Source organism: Euwallacea similis, chromosome 1 (assembly GCF_039881205.1).
Source record: "Euwallacea similis isolate ESF13 chromosome 1, ESF131.1, whole genome shotgun sequence".
Lineage (NCBI taxonomy): Eukaryota > Metazoa > Arthropoda > Insecta > Coleoptera > Curculionidae > Euwallacea > Euwallacea similis.
Window position 1 is genome coordinate 6676802 of NC_089609.1, and position 19737 is coordinate 6696538.

At 34.5% G+C, this 19737-nt stretch overlaps 5 protein-coding genes across 8 annotated transcripts; 3 read left to right on the forward strand and 2 right to left on the reverse strand.

Annotated features, from left to right (window-relative positions):
* The first annotated feature begins 627 nt into the window (after positions 1 to 627).
* l(1)10Bb (BUD31-like protein) lies at positions 628 to 1473 on the forward strand. Its single transcript, XM_066397038.1, has 3 exons — positions 628 to 850; positions 914 to 1203; positions 1357 to 1473. The coding sequence occupies exons 1-3, from the start codon at positions 757 to 759 to the stop codon at positions 1405 to 1407; spliced, it is 435 nt and encodes a 144-aa protein (XP_066253135.1). The 5' UTR covers positions 628 to 756; the 3' UTR covers positions 1408 to 1473.
* A 335-nt stretch (positions 1474 to 1808) lies between these two features.
* On the reverse strand, positions 1809 to 7204 carry LOC136413280 (zinc finger-containing ubiquitin peptidase 1-like). Its single transcript, XM_066396740.1, has 10 exons — positions 6591 to 7204; positions 5835 to 5967; positions 5601 to 5770; positions 5341 to 5548; positions 5148 to 5282; positions 4945 to 5094; positions 4610 to 4891; positions 4330 to 4555; positions 3522 to 3745; positions 1809 to 3464 (listed from the first exon to the last, which is right to left on the reverse strand). Exons 1-10 carry the CDS (start codon positions 6833 to 6835, stop codon positions 3420 to 3422), a joined length of 1818 nt encoding a protein of 605 aa, XP_066252837.1. The 5' UTR covers positions 6836 to 7204; the 3' UTR covers positions 1809 to 3419.
* A 91-nt stretch (positions 7205 to 7295) lies between these two features.
* LOC136413427 (mitochondrial 2-oxoglutarate/malate carrier protein-like) lies at positions 7296 to 9404 on the forward strand. Its single transcript, XM_066396984.1, has 5 exons — positions 7296 to 7534; positions 7589 to 7899; positions 8051 to 8167; positions 8236 to 8446; positions 8534 to 9404. The coding sequence occupies exons 1-5, from the start codon at positions 7470 to 7472 to the stop codon at positions 8757 to 8759; spliced, it is 930 nt and encodes a 309-aa protein (XP_066253081.1). The 5' UTR covers positions 7296 to 7469; the 3' UTR covers positions 8760 to 9404.
* Positions 9391 to 11845, reverse strand: LOC136413379 (2-phosphoxylose phosphatase 1). Of its 2 annotated transcripts, none has more exons than XM_066396918.1 (6): positions 11453 to 11845; positions 11243 to 11376; positions 10696 to 11075; positions 10441 to 10644; positions 10251 to 10389; positions 9391 to 10193 (listed from the first exon to the last, which is right to left on the reverse strand). In XM_066396918.1, the coding sequence occupies exons 1-6, from the start codon at positions 11685 to 11687 to the stop codon at positions 9798 to 9800; spliced, it is 1488 nt and encodes a 495-aa protein (XP_066253015.1). In that variant the 5' UTR covers positions 11688 to 11845; the 3' UTR covers positions 9391 to 9797. The 2 variants fall into 2 exon arrangements, with proteins under 2 accessions (XP_066253015.1, XP_066253006.1); XM_066396909.1 differs by having other exon boundaries at positions 11243 to 11385.
* A 162-nt stretch (positions 11846 to 12007) lies between these two features.
* On the forward strand, positions 12008 to 19698 carry Rim2 (replication in mitochondria 2). 3 transcript variants are annotated; one of them, XM_066397670.1, is made up of 7 exons: positions 12008 to 12154; positions 12346 to 12619; positions 12691 to 13018; positions 16811 to 16962; positions 18164 to 18325; positions 18435 to 18694; positions 18898 to 19698. In XM_066397670.1, the coding sequence occupies exons 3-7, from the start codon at positions 12978 to 12980 to the stop codon at positions 19336 to 19338; spliced, it is 1056 nt and encodes a 351-aa protein (XP_066253767.1). In that variant the 5' UTR covers positions 12008 to 12154; positions 12346 to 12619; positions 12691 to 12977; the 3' UTR covers positions 19339 to 19698. The 3 variants fall into 3 exon arrangements, with proteins under 3 accessions (XP_066253767.1, XP_066253761.1, XP_066253775.1); XM_066397664.1 differs by having other exon boundaries at positions 12346 to 13018; XM_066397678.1 differs by having other exon boundaries at positions 12346 to 13018; positions 18224 to 18325.
* The last annotated feature ends 39 nt before the right edge of the window (positions 19699 to 19737 follow it).

Genomic DNA, 19737 nt, shown 5'->3' on the forward strand with positions numbered 1-19737 from the left:
CGTATGATATAGCATTGACATGCCGCTGCCAAAACTCAAATAAAAAAACTTCGATTTTTTGGCTCAAAAATTTTCATGATGTATAGTCCATGATATTTTTTGGACCCAAAAATCGAAGTTTACCGATTCAAGTTTTGACCGCAGCATATCAATACTGTATCGTATGCCTACTGCGGAACCCAATCTCGTCGAAATCGGAGCACTCAATTTTCATTTAATTTTTTTTGTGTAAAATTGTTCTGTACGCCACTGATTTTTTGCTAAAAAAATTTGCGAAGTTGTCGAACTATATAACTAAAAAAAAAACTTAAAATTACGGTAGTTTGATACATTTTTTTTATAGAAATAATAATCCTTCAGACTCATCCAGAATGCGGAAGCTCAAAATTTGGCCATTGGTTCAGGATGCCAACCAATCTTAAACCGTCAATTTCAGACTAATGCTTAGAATGTATGATAGATCATGGTGTGTGAAGTTATCACATGATATTATACAATAGTTCCTAAAAGCGACGTTGCCTCATTGCCTCCTTCGTAGCTTTTATAGTGAACCTAAATGTCAGTAGGTGACATACTTGACAGTTGCCGTGTTGTGTTTATGTATTTCATATTTTGCATATATCGTTTTCTGTTTATTTTTATTATAGTAGTTTATTCAATTCGTGTCTGTAATTGATTTATCAAGTTCAAACAAAACTTCATCATAAAAGTCGATATTATATTCTAAGATATCTCTTATAAATAACTCTCAGTAAAATGCCTAAAGTTCGACGTAGCAAGAAAGCCCCTCCGGAAGGTTGGGAGCTCATCGAGCCTACATTGGACGAGTTAGAACAAAAAATGAGAGAAGGTAAATTTTTCATCTATTACTGAAACTATGTTTGCATTAACATGCTATACCCACCATTTGTAGCCGAAACTGAATCCCACGAGGGGAAACGTAAAAATGAATCCCTATGGCCCATTTTCAAAATCCACCATCAAAAGTCTCGTTACATCTATGACTTGTTCTATAGAAGAAAAGCTATATCTAGAGAATTATACGAGTATTGCTTAAACGAAAATATTGCTGATAAAAATCTTATAGCAAAATGGAAAAAACAAGGTTATGAAAACTTGTGTTGTTTGAGGTGCATTCAGACAAGGGACACCAATTTTGGTACCAACTGCATTTGCAGAGTACCAAAAGGAAAGTTGGAAGAGGTGAGTTGTTGGCTTAACTAAGCTGTGGTATCCATGACATAGCATGTTGACTTATAGCTGCACTTTGCTCAAAAATATATAATAATTACATTATAAAAGTCTTATGAGACTAGATTAGAAATAGTTATATGTTCATTGTTTACCTTTTTTTAGGGCAGAATTGTAGAATGTGTGCACTGTGGTTGTCGAGGCTGCTCTGGCTAAATCTTGGATTGACTGACAGGAAAGGAATATTTTGTAAATTATTAAAATATAAAATACAAGTCACAATTATTTTAAAAAATTTACATCCACATTGACAATAATTATATTATGTAATAGATAATTATGTAATCAAAATAAACAACTATGTTATCAAATTATGAGATAGACAAAAATAGTTAGTGCTACAGTTTGAATTTTACATGACAGATACTGATTGTTTAGGAAGACTCACAAAAAAAACTTTTGTTGAAACCAAACTTGTAGATTACTATTGGTTCATACAGATATCATTTTTAGACATGTATTTTTATCTATTACATTATTTTATTATTGGCAAAAAGATGTAAAGCTAATCAAAATTTAAAGGTTTTTTGAGCTTATGGAAAGAAAGTCACTTAGAATCAACTAATAATAAGAGTTTATTATTTGTATTTTGCCAAGATGTAGAACAACAAGATTTCTATTTTCAACTAATATTAGTAATCAACAAATTGTATACTTAATTAAAAAAATCTTTATCACATTACATAAACTTCAAATTGTACTTATTGAAACGGAAATTACTTATATTTATATTATTACTTATGGTCTAACAGTAAAAATCTCAGAACAGGAACTTAAAATTAAAGTCACAAGATCGTTGTATAAGCTCTGACCAGACATACACAAATAATCAAGTTTCTACAATCCTACAAAACTAAACAAAAACATCTAATTAAATCACAAAATGTTTGGTATAGAATAAAATTCATAGATTGTTTATTTGAAATCATGTAAAATTGCAATGAAGTAAAACAGAGAAAATTATCTGGCTATAAAAAAAGTAAGAATCAGAAAACACGAAGACTTCTGAACTTTATTAAAACTTCAGGCCAAAGCCATTCTATAGGCCATCATAGATTGAGAAAGGTACATTGAGTAGAAGCAAGCACTGACGTGCAACGTGTTTACTTGCAGATTCATTTATGAAAAAAGTTTAAGACGCTAAAGCTAATTCTATGCAGATATAGTAAGGCCTATGTTTAACCCTGATTTTGCTAAACCATACTTTTCCACACCAACACGAAATTATTATACTAATAAAAGTGATCTGCTCAAATCAATTCCTTCTAGCATATAGAGAAGGCGTCCCACACTCTATGGTACATTAGACGTTTCTCGTGAACCATTGTTTTTTCTAAAAAAAAAATTAGGAATGTAGAACGCTTCCACTTACCTGCATAACCAAATTTCCAACGTTATTATTTGAGCTTTTCTCGGAAAACAAGTAATGTTCATTAAGTGTGGGACGCCTTGTATACCAAAGGTGGTCCAATAACGTATTGTAAAAGATGGAGAAAAAATGGCTACATCTAAAGGAAAATATATGTCAAGGTTTATTACTTCTGAAATTGAGTGCGATCTCGTGATTTTGAGACACCCTGCATCATAAAAAACTAATAAACTTCTGCATAAATTATTTCCTCTATCCATCACATGCACACTATTGGATTTCCCTGTATATACGTATCTATATATGAGTATTTGTTAGGATCAGAATACTATATATTCGTAATTGCAACAACACACTATTATAATAATTACTCATCTGTATGTACTGAAAGTTACGTAGTCACCTAATTTGCTTATTCTTCTTTTTAGGAGGTAGTTTTAATTATAGAAATCTGACAAATGAGATCACGATTCAAAATGATATTCAGTCGCGACAGATCCACAATTCATTTACAGCTTATACAGCTACAAGCACACGCATGAACACAATTTTAATTAAAGTGCATATAGTAAAGATTCTTTTATTTGCTAGTTCGGAATGTGACGTGTAACTAACGAAATTCGATTGCATCAGTACTATCTACATATTCGAGCAATATTGCGGTATTTCACATTTCACGGTGAATGTAAACCTTAACGTTAGGTATACAATAATTTGAACAGCAAAGGTGGTAGAACAATGATAAAATTTCAAGCAGAAACAGAATTAAGACTTCTAACACGTAGAATTCTCACTAACCTCACCGTTCTTGAGGTATCCTAGTGCTTCGCAATATTTTGCTGTTCTAGTTTTCAGTACAAAATTATATCAGAAATGCAACTAGAAATGGCTTATTACTTACCTGGTATTGCTGGTCGTTGTCGATAGTGCCCACCACAGCAACAACTTGGTACTGTCTGGCTTTCATAGCAGCTTCGCTTTTCCTCAAAAGCCGCAGGGGTCCTAAAGCGTTGCTTGTGTCCCCTAGTTGAGCCACCTGTTGAGGCGAATGACTGGGGTCAAGGACCAGAAGAACTAGGCTGCCGTCTCTGTGCACTTCGATGCCCATGATGGTACGGCTATGTCCTTGTGTTAGAACACGAAATGAATATTGAATAAAAAAAAGCCAGGCAAAGTTGTCCAACAGTGCCCCATGTAGAAACTAAGAGCCCAATTATTAATATACGGTTAACTTTTATTTCAAGGTAGTTTCTATAGTCACTCAGAATTTAATTTGAACCTGGATCTTCTTATAGCGCTCAGTACGCAGTACGTCAATGGCATATTACGATGATTTATTACGCGAAAATTTTCTAAAGTTATATCTCCTGTAAATGAGTATTTTTTCTTTGGCAATTTTTTTTTAACCTATTTTGGTATGAGCCTGTTTTTCTTCATATAAAATTCAGTTTCAAAATTTTGAGTCATTAATAACAAGATTTTTTCTCCCAATATCTATAGAAATCAGTGACACGCTTCAATCAGCAACGAACTGCCTGGTTTTATGTCCCTCACTGCACTCAGGCACTTATTGAACTTAATTTGAGATTCACACAAAAACTAGTCTACCTCGTGGCAAATTACGTTTCATAAAACATCAGCATATCTTACAGATCAATTGCTACGCTTTCGATTCAAGATAAAGCAAATCGACTCAAAGCGGAGGGTACCTTGGTGCTGTAAATATAAAGGTGGCGTAAACTCTCCTCCGACACTGTTCTCGAAATAATTCAACACCCACTTAAAAAGTTCGGGATGGGTCCCGCTAGGGCCGGTGGGTCTATGAAAATCCATCAGCTGGCATCGAATGTGCAGAAACGCTAGTAAAGTGATCACTTCTGTTGCCCCAATCCACTTCCTTGTGTTGACTAGCCTACAGCCCAATTGTTCCGACCCCTAAAATAAATAGATCATACACAAAGTTAGCCCTACGTACCTACTTTCTCCCACCTGAATATCAAATCCTTGGGACCACGCCTGCTCAATGAGACTTTGAAGGCGAGATATACTGGGAACCGAACTCCTGGGAGGTTTCTCTTTTTGCCATAGTTTATACAACTTTTCGTTATATCCTGTATGGGTGAGCAGGCTAGAAATTACCATTTGAATGTTCCGGTATCCACAACCCCAACCCTTGTCCCCAAAGGAAGACGCATAATGATCCACACAGGTGCAAAGGTAAGTGCGAGTCACATTTGGAGCGCCGGAGCTCATGGCTTTCACTCTCGGCACCTAGATATTTAACATGAATTTTCCCAGTATTGGTAACAGAATTTGTCACTCACAATGCTCCTCGTCACAGAATTGCCATCATCCACTCCACTGTGCTCGGCCGCTTTAAGGTCCAACTGTCGTTCATAATAATCAGCTACACTCATCTCACCAGCGTAAACAGCGCGTTGCATATTTGTAACAGATTGTTCACGAAAGTTTCCCTGTTAAAGTATGAATTAACTGTTGTATTGTTAATGCATAGGTCTAATAGCACCTGGTTGTCCATGCCATACTGAGCCCTAAGCATCTCAAACTCCCTACGCTCCCGTTCTCGCAGGGCCGCTCTATCGCTTGGTTGTGGTGAGCTGGCCGGAAAATGAGATTCTACATGCAACTGCACGGCATCACTCTATAATTAATATCAATTGTATCTTCCCTTAAATACACCACTTTCAGTTAAAACTTACATCACTATCCCTATCTAATGACAAACCACAAACTGGGCAAGAATAAATTGCTGGACTGGCAGGAGAAAGAACATCTTTATGTTCAATATTGACGTGGAGTTCTAAATCTGGGGCTGACGCGAATGATTTAATACAAAGCGGACATGAATATATTTCCGTTGATGTCGTCCCCGTTCCATTTGAAGGTGATGTTAAATCGAAATGTTTTCTGCATAGGGCAAAATAAAATTAAAATGTAGAAAATATAAATCAATGTATACCGATTGACATGTTCCTCTAGTTCATTAGAGCTGCTGCTGGCGTAATTACACATAGGACATTGTAATAAGGCTGGAGATGAGGATTTAAGCTTCAAAGCCAAGTTCGATCTCAACGGTGATCCATGACCATGGCTAGACTTTTGTGGAGACACCGCTCCTCCACCATTGACCTATTTTAATGTGCACATTGATTAACTGCAGATGTAGATTATAAGTATGTAAAGAGTAACTTACTTTCGGGCTTAAGTTAATATTGGAGTAAGTTTGTTTGTTGTTCAACATATGCCCATCTTGTATTTCACTGGAATACATGGCAGAATTGTTCCAGTTCACACTGCTTTCTCTGTTTAAGCCATCATCATCGGCACTGGCAATGAAACATGAGATGTAGATAATAATATAAAATATAATAAAGCAGGTGGCTTCAAAGTTTGCTAGCTGCTTTGAGACGTGACAATGATTTGTGCATGAATAAATCCTATTTTATGTTGAAAAACCAAGATTCTTATTAATATATTGGCATAAAAGTAACAATCAAAGCTTGTTGTTTTTATTGGTAACTCTGCTCTAACAAATAATACAGCCAAGTACATTGGAAGGCAAGATCAGGCAATTTGGATACAAGGTGTATGGTAATTCAGGATGAATTGTACCACAAATATTTCACAACTTGATGGTAGCACTGACAAGTGTATTACCAATGGATCAGCTAAAGGCCATATCCATCAGTAAGTCAAATACTTATAGCATATAGTTTGATCTACTTTGCTATTTAACCTTGATAGTTCTGTTAGTTTGGTGTGCATGTCATAGCCCAAAAATAGTTAAAAAAAACCTCACTGCCCCATGCATTATTATACAATAATTATTATTAAAGCTATAAAAATACATATGGGAATTTAAACCAAAATTCTATGAGGTTAGACTTATGGGGCTACAAGACGTGTTTTACATATTCCATATTTCTATTGTCTAAAATGCTCACATTACCTCGGGCTAGGGTCATCAATAAAACTCAGATTATGCTCCGACTCAGGAGTCAAGAAGTCCAAATGAACCTGATTCACATGTAAGATGAGTTCGGCAGGACTGATAGTGGTTAGCTGGCAAAACGGACACATTCCACAACCGTCTACATGTTCTGTGTGTGTGTGAATTCGAAACTCATCCTCACTGAGGCCATCCAAGCCACAAATTTCACAGCAATAATTGAAATCTGGAATGTTGCTTGCCATTTTTTTGGTGGTGTTTCACGCTCTTCGCTTCTGAGATTCAACATATATTCGAGTATGGAAATCTATTGAGAATTTTCGTTAAACTTTTAATTGTGCATAATGATTCTGGATCCTAGGCTAAGGAAATAGCAAGGCAAGCAATAAGTAAGAATGATTGGTAACTTAAAGATCTGTAAATAATATTTCTATGTGGGAATTTCTCTCTTTTTTTTAATTATTAGGTAAGTATAACTATTTAGTAGAAAATGCTCTAAACCCTATGCATATTAATCTAAGCCCGTTCGCCATTGCCAGTACCTTGCACTTATTTCATGCTTCAACAGCTGTTAGTGACAATTAAAAACAACCTACTTATTTCTGCCACCCACAATACACGGCACTACTGCAGATTGCCTATATTTTAGACGTAATTTGTTTATTTCCCAAAATTTTAAAAAGGGAGGTTAAGTATTTGATTTTAAGATATTTAGATTTTAAAGTGATTGCGATTAGTTTTCAGTGTCTAATTTGTGAATACGCGAGAATAACACAAAATGACCTTTCTTCACCTTTAGAGATAAGCAGAGCACATATTTAACCTTCGAAAGTTAAGTAACATTCGGTTTTCCATAATTAGTTCAGATTAGCTACGAAAATGGGTGATAAAGAAGTGAAACGAATTCCTAACTATGTGAAATTCATTTTTGGAGGTAGTGCTGGGTAAACGACCACCAAAAATCTGAAAAATGCAGGCACAACAATTCAAACTTGTAGAATGCTGGCAACATGCTTCGTCCAACCACTTGACTTACTCAAAAATCGTATGCAGCTTAGTGGCCAAGGAGGCAAAGCTAAGGAACACAAGACCAGCCTTCATTTACTGAAGTCAATAGTCAAGAATGAGGGGCTGCTTACTATATATACAGGCTTGTCAGCTGGCCTAATGAGACAAGCAACATACACCACTACTCGACTAGGAATATATACCTGGTTATTCGAGTCATTTTCCAAAGATGGAGAAGCCCCAAACTTTATTACTAAAGCTGTGTTGGGTATGACTGCGGGTGTTTGTGGAGCGTTTGTGGGTAAGTAGATTGAAGTTGTATTTTATTTTATGTTCAAAAACTCATTTTTGAAAGTAACAACTTGACTCAGAATTGAGTTTGTAAATCTATTGATCATTATTGTTATTACATGTAGTAGTCAGTAGATAAAAACTACCCTTGAAAATTATAGGTACTCCTGCAGAAGTAGCTTTGATCAGAATGACTGCAGATGGCAGACTGCCTGCCAGTGAAAAAAGAAATTACAAGAATGTATTTGATGCTCTGTTTAGAATATACAGAGAGGAAGGTAAAGTGTTTTAGTTCCTCAATGTACCTATTTAACTCTACTGGATTGTACTCCACTTGTTTTTTTAGGAATTGTGACATTATGGCGAGGGGCAGTACCCACAATGGGTAGAGCCATGGTAGTGAATGCTGCGCAGCTAGCCAGTTACTCACAAGCCAAACAATATTTAGTCAAAAGTGGCTATTTCCATGAGGGGATCTTTCTGCATTTCATGGCATCAATGATTTCTGGATTGGTAACTACAGCAGCCAGTATGCCTGTTGATATTGCTAAAACTAGGTAATTTATAAATGTTTCAAATTTTTCTACTTAAGACTAAATTTTACCAAACTTTCTACAAGTTTAATGCATGTTTTTGTATTGCAGAATTCAAAACATGAAAACCATTGATGGTAAGCCTGAATTCAAAGGTCCACTGGACGTTTTAGGGAAAATATTAAAGAATGAAGGAGTGTTTGCCTTGTGGAAGGGATTCTTCCCTTACTACTTCCGACTGGGACCCCATACAGTGCTCACTTTTATATTCTTAGAGCAAATGAACGGCGCCTATAATAAATTCGTGTTAAATCAGGAGAATCAAGCTACATTGTAAATTGCTTAAGGTTCGTGTTGATAACATTAGCAAATGATAAATTTTCCAAGGTACATGTGCTCAATATCTAATCATTTTGTTGCAAACTGGATAAAAAAATTGGAAAATGCTATGAGATAAGAGTGGTAGCAGGTTATTTTTAACAAACGCTTTATTAAATATAGCAACCTAGGAAAAGCGTAGGTTTGAAACTTATCAAAAGCCACATTTTATTATTAAGCATGCAGTTTAGTGAATTAAGCAAATACTCTTGACTCCCAGCTAAGTGCAATTCAAAGTTTCTGTTTGAATGTTAGTTTTTGTTAGTAAAAATGTTATATTTTCAATTCAAATTTTATTAGCTTCAAAACCAATATACAATTATTTTTATGCTATTATTTTAGTACAGTCGAGTTCAATAGAAAAATTTACGTATTATATATTGGAAATGCAGAAAATTTTATGTTGCAAATTGTTAAAAATGATTTAAAGTAGGTGTTGTTTTCCGTCACAAAAAAATTTAAACTTTTACTACAATTTCCATATATTGAACAAAATTGTGCCTAGTCGGGGAAAGTCACTCCTTTTGAATTGAATAAGTACCCATCCAAAGTTTACTGTATATTTTTACTTAAATAAATATATTATTGTTCATGATTTTTTTAATCGTGTTGTTACTTTCAAAGTCATTATTCAAGATTCGATTTAATTAAAAATTAGGTAGCTAGATACCCGTTTGTTTTTAAACATTTCACTTTACCCCGATTATAACTTTGCCGCTTTAATAAAATTAATACACATACAAGGTTATTCAAATTTGCTGCTGACCATTAGAAACGGAAAAATAGTAAATTAGATGGGAAATCGGTTAAATTAGGGCAGCTCTTCCGCACTTTTCTGTTGAACAAAACTATGTTTTAAGACTTTTAGAAAATTTTAAAACGTTCGGCATAAAAATGCGCATGTTTGTATTAACTTTGGAGAGATGCATTTCTTTTTTAAACGATCAAAAATTAGTCAATCTGCGTTTTTACAGTTTTAAGAAATTTGTACGTCTTTTTATCGAAATTGAAACAACTCGTCTACAGCCTCCCTCTCACTTTTCTTAATACACGCATCTTTAAAATTGGTAACATTCAAGGAGCTGAAGTAATCGTCGTGCAAAAACCTCACTATATCTTCGATTTTGCATACACTGTTTTTTTTGTCTACATTAACAATATTTTTACAAAAACTAATCTCGTGGGTCACGTCGTTTCCATTGGAAAGAAGTCTGAAATATATACCTTTGTCGTCGATACTCCTCTGGCGATTATCTAAGTATATTTCAAAAACTAATCGAGAGGCATAACGGAGCAAAAGAGGGTCGTGTTCTAAACCTAGAGCAGTGGCTAGCTGTAGTAAACTAAAATCATGACCTGAATAAACAACCAAGTGAGGACCATTTGAGCCAACCTAAAAGGCTTCCAATCTTAATACACCAATTTATTTCTCAGCTAATTACCTTATTACCATGTGAAGCATTTGTTGAACTATGTGCTTAATTTGTCCATATGCCTTTAGTAAGCATAACTTACCCCAATGCTCATTTTTCCACTTTTGATAATTCATCCAGTCAGTATATGCTATAATCCCAGCTATGTTCTGTCTCCTGAAACATCTATTGTTATCTTTTGATAAAAAATGTTTAACAAGAGATTACCCCAAACAAGTGCCAAAAGAATCACAAGGTAGTCCACTTCTATGACAAACATATGTGAGCAAGGCATCCCGAATGACTGTGGGATCTTTTAGTAGAGAACTATGTTCTGCATTAGTTGATAGCAAAACTTCTCCAATTGTTTGTGACAAAGTTTCAATAGCAGGGTGTGACTTCAATTGATGTGACTCAGTCTTCTGGATGAGCCTATAACATCATTGCACCAACTCACATCACACCAGTCTTGTCCAATCTTACTTCCTTAAGCTGTCAGTTACAGGACATTCACAATCTTTAAAGCAAAAGCTCATAGACTGACTTTCCCTAATCCCTATCTTAGCCACAGTCTCATTAGAAATAAATCCATACAAGAAAGCTAATGCTGATTGGAAGGTTCTCCTATATCTGGTACTATAAATTAGTACGTCTTCTACACTGAGGGATTGTAATTTTGGCCACACTTCATGGTAACTTTTTTTCAACATTTGGCCCAAGTTTAATAGCTGGCTTATACCCTGCATGGTTAACTGAGCTAATTGACATTGGTCAGGATTCCGAGGGATTACTGGAAAACCATGAAATGGTCCTGGACCTGTCCACTGAATTTTACCCATTACAGTTAGATTGTGGAGATAAGACTGAAATTGAAAATCATATGTCATAAAATGTATTAGATGAATGGATATGGAAATTTTTTTGGTTTTCTTCCTTCAAGCAGATATGTTTCTATCAAGTTCTCTATTCTATCAATTTTAATCTTTTATCATTAAATCAAAATATCAGAAGAATAAAAATTCCATTGTACCTTGTAAGTATTTAAAATATTTGTTTCGTCAGTATTACAATTTACTGTAGAAATTCCTTTAACATGTTGTAATGGACCTCGGTCACCATGTCTTATTAAAATTATCAGTCCTTTAAGAAGCCATTTCTTATTATCTAAAATGCCTACAATAAAGTTTTTGATTAGTTTTGACATTGGTTCATTGTTGCCTATCAAGTCATTGACTTATACCTTCATTTCCTTGATATATTTCTTCAGGAAAATTACAAATCCTGTACAATCTCTTAGTTTTAACATTAGCAATGCCTAAATTATGAAATAATTCTGTGGTGACTGGAGTGATAACTGCATGCATGTGGTTTTCATTAAGCAGTTTATAAATCCCGGCAATGACTACTAATATCCACAGAATTAAAACCAAATAGCAGTGCACAGCTCTGTTTTGGGAAATTAGTCGTAAAGTCATGTGTGATTGATTGGTGAAACAAGCTCTGGAGGCAATGAATGGAAAGGTCTACATCGTTTTTCCAACTGAAATATTAGCACTTCGTTCCGAATTGAAATTTAACAATGTTTGCACATTTCCTTAAAAAGAAACCAAGTTGAAATGTAAACAGTAAACAATAAAAAAATAACCAAAACATGCAAAAAACAAATCTAAGTGACAGTGACACAGCGTCAGTGACGAGTGACGCCCCACAAATCATGCCTACTCACTCCATCCTTCGATCTAATGAAGTAAGACATCATCTGATTTTTGAATTGAACGTCATCGTCATCAATCGGCATTCTGTCGGTAGTAGCTAGTGGCAGTCGTTGACTGGTACTTGATAGTAAAATTTAATTATTGTGGTCCCTTTTGCCATTGAAAGTGTTACATAAATACGTTTGAAAACAGATATAAAGCAACTTCATTAGTTAACTTCTCTCAAGGTAAGAATTTTTTGATAACGTAAAATAGCAACACCATCGGCTTTCAAATGTTTTCAAAATGCAATACACCTTTGATCTATTTTTAAATGCGCAGAATGCCAAGAAATTCTCTTTACACTAAACTTATTGCTTTGCCAACGTTAGAGCGTTACGTTGTTTTTCTCTGATTCGATTTTTTTATGATATTTTAGGTCTTTCAAAGTTCGAGTATTACCAAACCACCCAGAGGAAAATTTTCCAGGCCCCCCTCCAACAAACAAAAGCAAACAGCCGGCAAAACAATACCACGTGATATGTGACGTCGGAATGGACCCGAACCGGTTTGACATGCGGGATTGTTATTGTGACAGGTCTCCACGCGATTGTTAAGGGGTTAAGTAGGGGGTGCAGGTGAATTTGATTTCTCGCCCCGTTGAAAGGGCCAAGGATGAAAATTCGACTATTTGCGAACAATAGCAGCTGAAAGTGAGTGGATTTTAAGTTTGTTTACCAGTGCTGTGTCACGTAGACCGGTCCCCATTCTAATTTCCATTCAGGGATCAGCAACAGATGAAATTCAAAAGGAACTTGTTTGCATCGCAGATAAACCCCTATTTTCTTCCCCTGAGGAAATATTCATTATATTTGCGTTGAGGTTGAAGAGTTATACCACATGCACGTGAACATCGTGCTCAAATCAAGGCTGAAATAGTCAGCTGGACACTATGCACGAAAGTCTTAAGTCCTAGGCTTTGTACCCAATTTTGCTGTGAGCCAACACAGCTCTGTGCAAGTAAATTCCTAAGTAGAGACTTTCCTAAAGCCAAAATTTGAGTTTTATGATATGAATCAAAGGGACACTGTAATTCATTTGGTAGCTGGAGGGTAAGTAAAATTGTAATAATATTTAGTATTTTGTGGTCTGAGACATAATAAAAATGATTTACAAAGTATAAAGTACAACCATTTATAGGAATCATATTACTTAATACTTACAAATTATGAATATTTTACTCCGAACCAGTACTATCATAGAACTATGATTGAAGGACAACCCAAGGCAATTAAAGTTTTTTTTCTTGATTATATACAGGGTGTCCCAGATAAGGATGAACAGCATGGGGATCTTGGAAACGGTAATAGATACAAAATGGTTTAAATTGGGAAAAAGTTGGGCAATTTAAAGCAAATTAATAATCTGTTTTTATATCGACGAAATTCCGAATGGTTACGAAGATATCCGGAAAAAAACGAATTTGGCGGTTTTCGTTTTTTGCAAATAACTCTTATACGGTTATAGTTAGAGGAATAAAAGTTTTACATTATTAAAGCACTTTTTTGAGAACTGTTTAGCAGTGTTGCCAGTTTTCTTGTTACATCCTTACTTTCGGAGAAAAATGAGTAAACTTTTGATTTTCATATGGGCGTGATATCAATTATTTATATTTTCAAAATCGTCATAAAATTCCCTTTTCAGCCATGCATTACATTTAATATTTTTCTCAGAAACTCTATGAGTTATAGCCATTAAAGCATTTTTTGATAAGTAGGCCATGATTTTGACTTATAGTAATGGTGCACATTAAATAAATGAATGCTGTGGAAACGTCAACATTATTTAAAAGTATAAATATATTACTGGTATCACCCTAAAATTAAAAAAATAATTGTTTCAAATTATGTATTTAATAACAACAATGCGGCTAAACTTGGATCGAATCAAAATCTCAAATTATAACAAATGTTCAAATAAACCACCATTATTTTCCAGGCATAGGTATGCTTATAACAGATTGTAAAACAGCATTTTGTATATTTTCGGTCAACTTCTTTTTGCGAGCATTTACAGGTTGTTTAAACGAACCATATTCTTTCAAATTAGACATCAGTCTTCTAAATATGGATTTTCCGGGAACTGATTAAAATACATATCTTCAGCATCTACACAATTTCTGTGACAAAATATGTAACACGACAACATGTCAAATTTCTCTTCATTAGAAAAGCAATTTTGAGACATTATTATGCACACGTCAAACAAATTTAAGGTTTTACAACTTTTAAATAATGTTGACGTTTCCACAGCATTCATTTATTTAATGTGCACCATTACTATAAGTCAAAATCATGGCCTACTTATCAAAAAATGCTTTAATGGCTATAACTCATAGAGTTTCTGAGAAAAATATTAAATGTAATGCATGGCTGAAAACGGAATTTTATGATGATTTTGAAAATATAAATAATTGATATCACGCCCATATGAAAATCAAAAGTTTACTCATTTTTCTCCGAAAGTAAGGATGTAACAAGAAAACTGGCAACACTGCTAAACAGTTCTCAAAAAAGTGCTTTAATAATGTAAAACTTTTATTCCTCTAACTATAACCGTATAAGAGTTATTTGCAAAAAACGAAAACCGCCAAATTCGTTTTTTTCCGGATATCTTCGTAACCATTCGGAATTTCGTCGATATAAAAACAGATTATTAATTTGCTTTAAATTGCCTAACTTTTTCCCAATTTAAACCATTTTGTATCTATTACCGTTTCCGAGATCCCCATGCTGTTCATCCTTATCTGGGACACCCTGTATACTGTTCCAACTTATTAAAAATCAGTGAGTGTTATAGAAATCAATCATTTTGCCCCTGTATAAATAAAAGACAACCACAACAGGCAAATTTGACATTTAAATGAGATTAAAAATTTAACAAATGTCAAATTTGTATAAAGTTGTTGTTCATTACTTATATGGGGGCAAAATAACTGATTTTTGTGATTGATTTTGAATAAGTTGGAAAAACATACATTAATATATTAATGCATGTCATTCTACCATATGAGTATAATTAAATGATAATATACACATAATAATTTATTATTATGTAATAAAATTTTTGTGTTATACTTTTACCATGTATAGTTTTTGCAATATAGTTGAGGACCTTTATTATTAAGACACTGGATACATGAGACAGTCATTTTTTTATAGTTCTGTTTTTATTCAGAAACCATAGCATAGGACAACTGAACCCACATAATAATTATTTTCCATTGTGACTAGATGCTAATTGTTAAAGTTTAATTATTAATTCAGAAGGCTGCACTTAATCAGTTACACCATAACAATGTTATGATGATAAAAATAGGTTGGTTATCCTTGAAATGTTTGAAAATTGTTTTGAATTAAGGGCGACTATTTTTATCCTAATCATGCGGGAGATAAGTTGATGGCCATTAACAGAATTCTTTTATCCCCTTTTGTTGCCCTGAAATAAATAAAAATTGGCACTTTATCATTTCTGATAATGCCTCTTCTGTAAGTACAGCTGTCCTATGAATACCAGTTGATTTTGAAATGAATTTCAGCTTACTTATCTTCAAAAAGCTCCCATCGGCTGGATTTATCAAATTTCCTAATTTTAAATTACTTATGCTTAATTCTTAATTTTATCATTAATTCATAACACTTACATATACTTAATTCGACCCTAAATGATAAGGACATACATGCAAGTTTCTAATTATTAAGTGTATTACATGGATAATTTGCTAATTGGTCGTTTTTTCACATACAGAGAAAATTCTAAATCCCATCCAATTGGGACTGCCCTGTACAGCAAGACCTAATAATTGCTGATAATTTGAAATTGAGTTTGTTGTTCAATCCAATGTGAAAACAATATCTTCTCTAAATATACGACTTAGCACAATTCTAAGTGTGGATAGCCAAGTTAAATTGATGATATCATGCTGAGATAGTGAATGAATTTGCTTGAAATTAGGAAATTTCCATTCGCGCGTTATTTGCGTGATGAAGGGCTTCGTTTATTAGAGACGTATTGAAATTAGAATTGCTAGTTCTAATAGTAAAATAAATGGTTAGTCTTTTTACCAAAGTTCCAACGTTAAAAAACACATTCAAATCAGGGCTGTGCTGAGTTCTATAAATATCTTGGCTAATATTGAAAACATAAATTATAAAAAGCAATTCGCATTGTAGAATGCGATTAATTATGTTATTTGTGAGGTTGTTTGTTTTAAATCCATAAAACGAAAGGTTAGGTACTCTAGTGGAGTATTTACTCCACTATCAAGTGTTGGGAAGTGTATGTGGGATTACTGAGCAAATTTATGAGCAGGATTTATTATGACTTATTTATATATCTATAATACTACTGAGTAATAGAAGTATTTAATCTGTTGTTTACATTAATTGTGGTTAATTGGTGTACTTCATTACAACTCGAATTATAACTTAAAATAAGGCCCAAATATCATTGCAATGTATAGGGTGTGGCATCCCTGCTAAGATTTGGCAAAGTCCAAATAATAAGTTTGTGTATTTTTTTCATCAAAATTTAAAATGTAACAGTCAGTTGAGTTAAAAATACACATATATATACATGGTTAAGGAATTTTTGTGATTTTAAATAAGAAAAAAAATCTGCTACGTTTTTATTGGACCACCCTGAATACACTACCGTAGTATTTTTTTTGAGTCTACATGAAAAAGATAGATCAAAAGAAGTTTTATAATTAGGCGCCCACTTTCTTTCTACTACAAAAACTAATCATCTTTCCGTATAATTTGACCTTTATTGTCTTGGCCACCTTATATAAGTACCTATAATATTGTTCTGAGAATGCATAGAAATGAATTATTTAATTTAAGAGCCGCTGGTACAGTGGGTGCGATTGTCACATGTCCCCTGGAAGTGGTGAAGACGCGTCAGCAGTCCTCACGTGGCAGTGGCATGGTGTCCTTTCCAGGTAGCGATGCTCCTCCACAGTCAAGGAATCTCAAACAACCAGCTTCAATCCATGGTAAGCTTCTTACTGTTGAGTTTCGTATAGCACTGCAGTAAGCCAGTAGCGTATGTATGTATAGAACGAGGTATAAGTTGAGCCCAAAAATGTTGCATTAGGATTTGCTACTTATAAGGAATGTATTTAAAATCTATTGTAGAGTCGTAAGTGTTTCCACTTATTTTTGGTAGTTCTGTTTAAGCAAAGATCCTATATAGTTTGGATAACATAATCCAGCAATGGTTTGTGTTTATGTTGTTCTAACTTCAAACTAAAATATTGGGTATTGATATGGAAATTAAAATACGTTTTGATATTTATGTATTCTATATGCTTTTATCCCTGTCAATAATTGAATTTGACAAAAGGGGAAGGTTAGAAATTGAACGTTAAACTTTAAAAATTTAGCATATCCCAAACTTTCCTACTTCCTATAACCCAAGCATTAAGTAGCATGTTAGCTGGTAGGGCAGGTTGGCTTATTTGGCCACATTAAGGGTAGCTTATAGTAGAGCTTTTAAATCAATATTTGAGTGAAACGGTTATATAACCCAGGTCAAAAAAAACTATTATTTTTCTACCATGTTTGTAGTTTAAAAAGTTTGCCTTTGTTTTATGATCATTGATTGATACATATTTCACTTTTTATGGCTATTTAAAATTCAGATTTTTAATGTTGGAGGATTTGGATTAGTAGGGAAAACAGGTGAAATTTCGCGATTTGAAGATTCCTGTAATAGAATTCCTACATTCCCTAATAAGGATCTTAAATGGCCATTATTGCAACAATGGAAAACATTCCATAAGTGCGGAGAAGTTTAAATTGTTAATTCATTAGTTTTGTATTTATTTTATAAATCCAAATTTAACTCGTAAATTTTAAAATATAAAATAACGAGGCATATCCTTATTTTTTCGAAAACTAAATTCCTGCATTACAACCTTTTTGAGCTCACTGTAGGTAATAAGGGGCCTTTCAGTCAGTAGAGTCAAAAAGGACGGCCATATTGGCGCATTGACTGTGAACTTGTGTGGAAACCGTTATAAAAGTGCTAATGTCTTAATCTTTATTTTATCTCGTAATATATACATATATAACAAGTAAATAATATAATTTAAATTTCTTAGAGTTTCTTGAAATTCTGACTCGCAAAAGGTCCTTTACATCTATATATACTGTGTTGTATGGCATTAAACCAGCTTAATCGTTTTGCATTAGGTAAGCGTAGGTTATGGACGTCTGCACGCTATGGGCGGCCTCAAGTTGTGGCTCTTTCAGGTTTCACAACGCCACCCCCTTTAAGAATCGGCAATGATATGGGCATAATGCAGTGTATCAGGCATATCGTTAAACACGAGGGGCCAATGGCTTTGTTTAAAGGTGTGTGTTTTACTATTCAGAAATAGAATCTTCTAACCAATAACTCACACTCCTCCCTGATACACGTACAGTAAAGATATTTGTAGTTGTAATGCAATAAACTCTTTAGGTTTGGGTCCTAACCTAATAGGTGTAGCTCCATCTCGAGCCGTCTATTTTTCAACTTATTCCCAGGCTAAACGGTTCTGGAACAGCATATTGCCTCCAGACTCCCCCGTGGTACACGTCTGTTCAGCATCCTGTGCGGGTTTCATGGCCAGCACTCTTACGAATCCCATCTGGTTCGTGAAGACACGATTGCAATTGGACGTAAACAAGGAGAATCCCATGACCGCTATTCAATGTGTAAAGATGATCTATTCGAAATCGGTGAGTTTGGCGCAAATTTGTGGGTGCCATAGGGCTAAATACATTAAAGAAGATATACAAAACGATCCACGTATAAATAAGTATCTAGGGGCGAATTCATGCACTCGCACTAATGCGGCATATGGTCGACTTCTCTGATTACTTTTATGTTTATGGCATTATCCTTAGCGCTTTATTAAAAGCATGATTTCTTCCGTTTGCAGGGCATCTTAGGTTTCTACAAAGGTATAACTGCCTCCTACATGGGTATTTCCGAAACAATAATCCATTTCGTTATCTACGAGGCCATTAAAGCGCAACTCGTCGCATACCATGCTCACAGCTCGGACGAACGCAGTTCGAAGGACTTCCTCGAGTTTATGGTGGCAGGTGCCATTTCAAAGACGGTGGCGTCATGTATCGCATATCCTCATGAAGTGGCGCGAACGCGATTGAGGGAGGAGGGCAACCGATATACCGGGTTCTGGCAAACGTTGCAATTGGTATTTAAAGAGGAGGGCATTAAGGGCTGTTATCGGGGATTGAAAACCCAACTAGTCAGACAGATCCCAAATACGGCCATTATGATGTCGACCTATGAGGCTGTGGTGTATATATTAACCACCAGGTTCAATACAGAATTTTACCAGAAGGAGGGGCATTGAGACTGTTGTGTGGTGCCATTAGTAATGTCACTCGTGACGACCTTAGAGATATGGAATGTATGTGTCTGTGGAAATATTTTTCACGCCTGTTGGTAATTTATATGCAGTATATTCTCCGCTTCGTTTTAGAAGAGTTGTTAAGATCTAAAGATTATCTTTATGGTGGGATCTTGCGTTTACACAACCTGTGCTCAATTTCGAAATTTTGTGTAGGTTGAGGGGTTACAGACGTTTTTGTTTTTTTTCTAAGGCTGAAAGTGATGAACGTAGTCAAAATTGCGTTGTTCCTAGAATTGATTATAATGTTGTTTATTTGGTTGTAATAATATAAATAATAAATACAGTTTGATTTTTATCTTATCACGTTGTTTTGTTAATATTTAATTTGTTTTCTAGAGG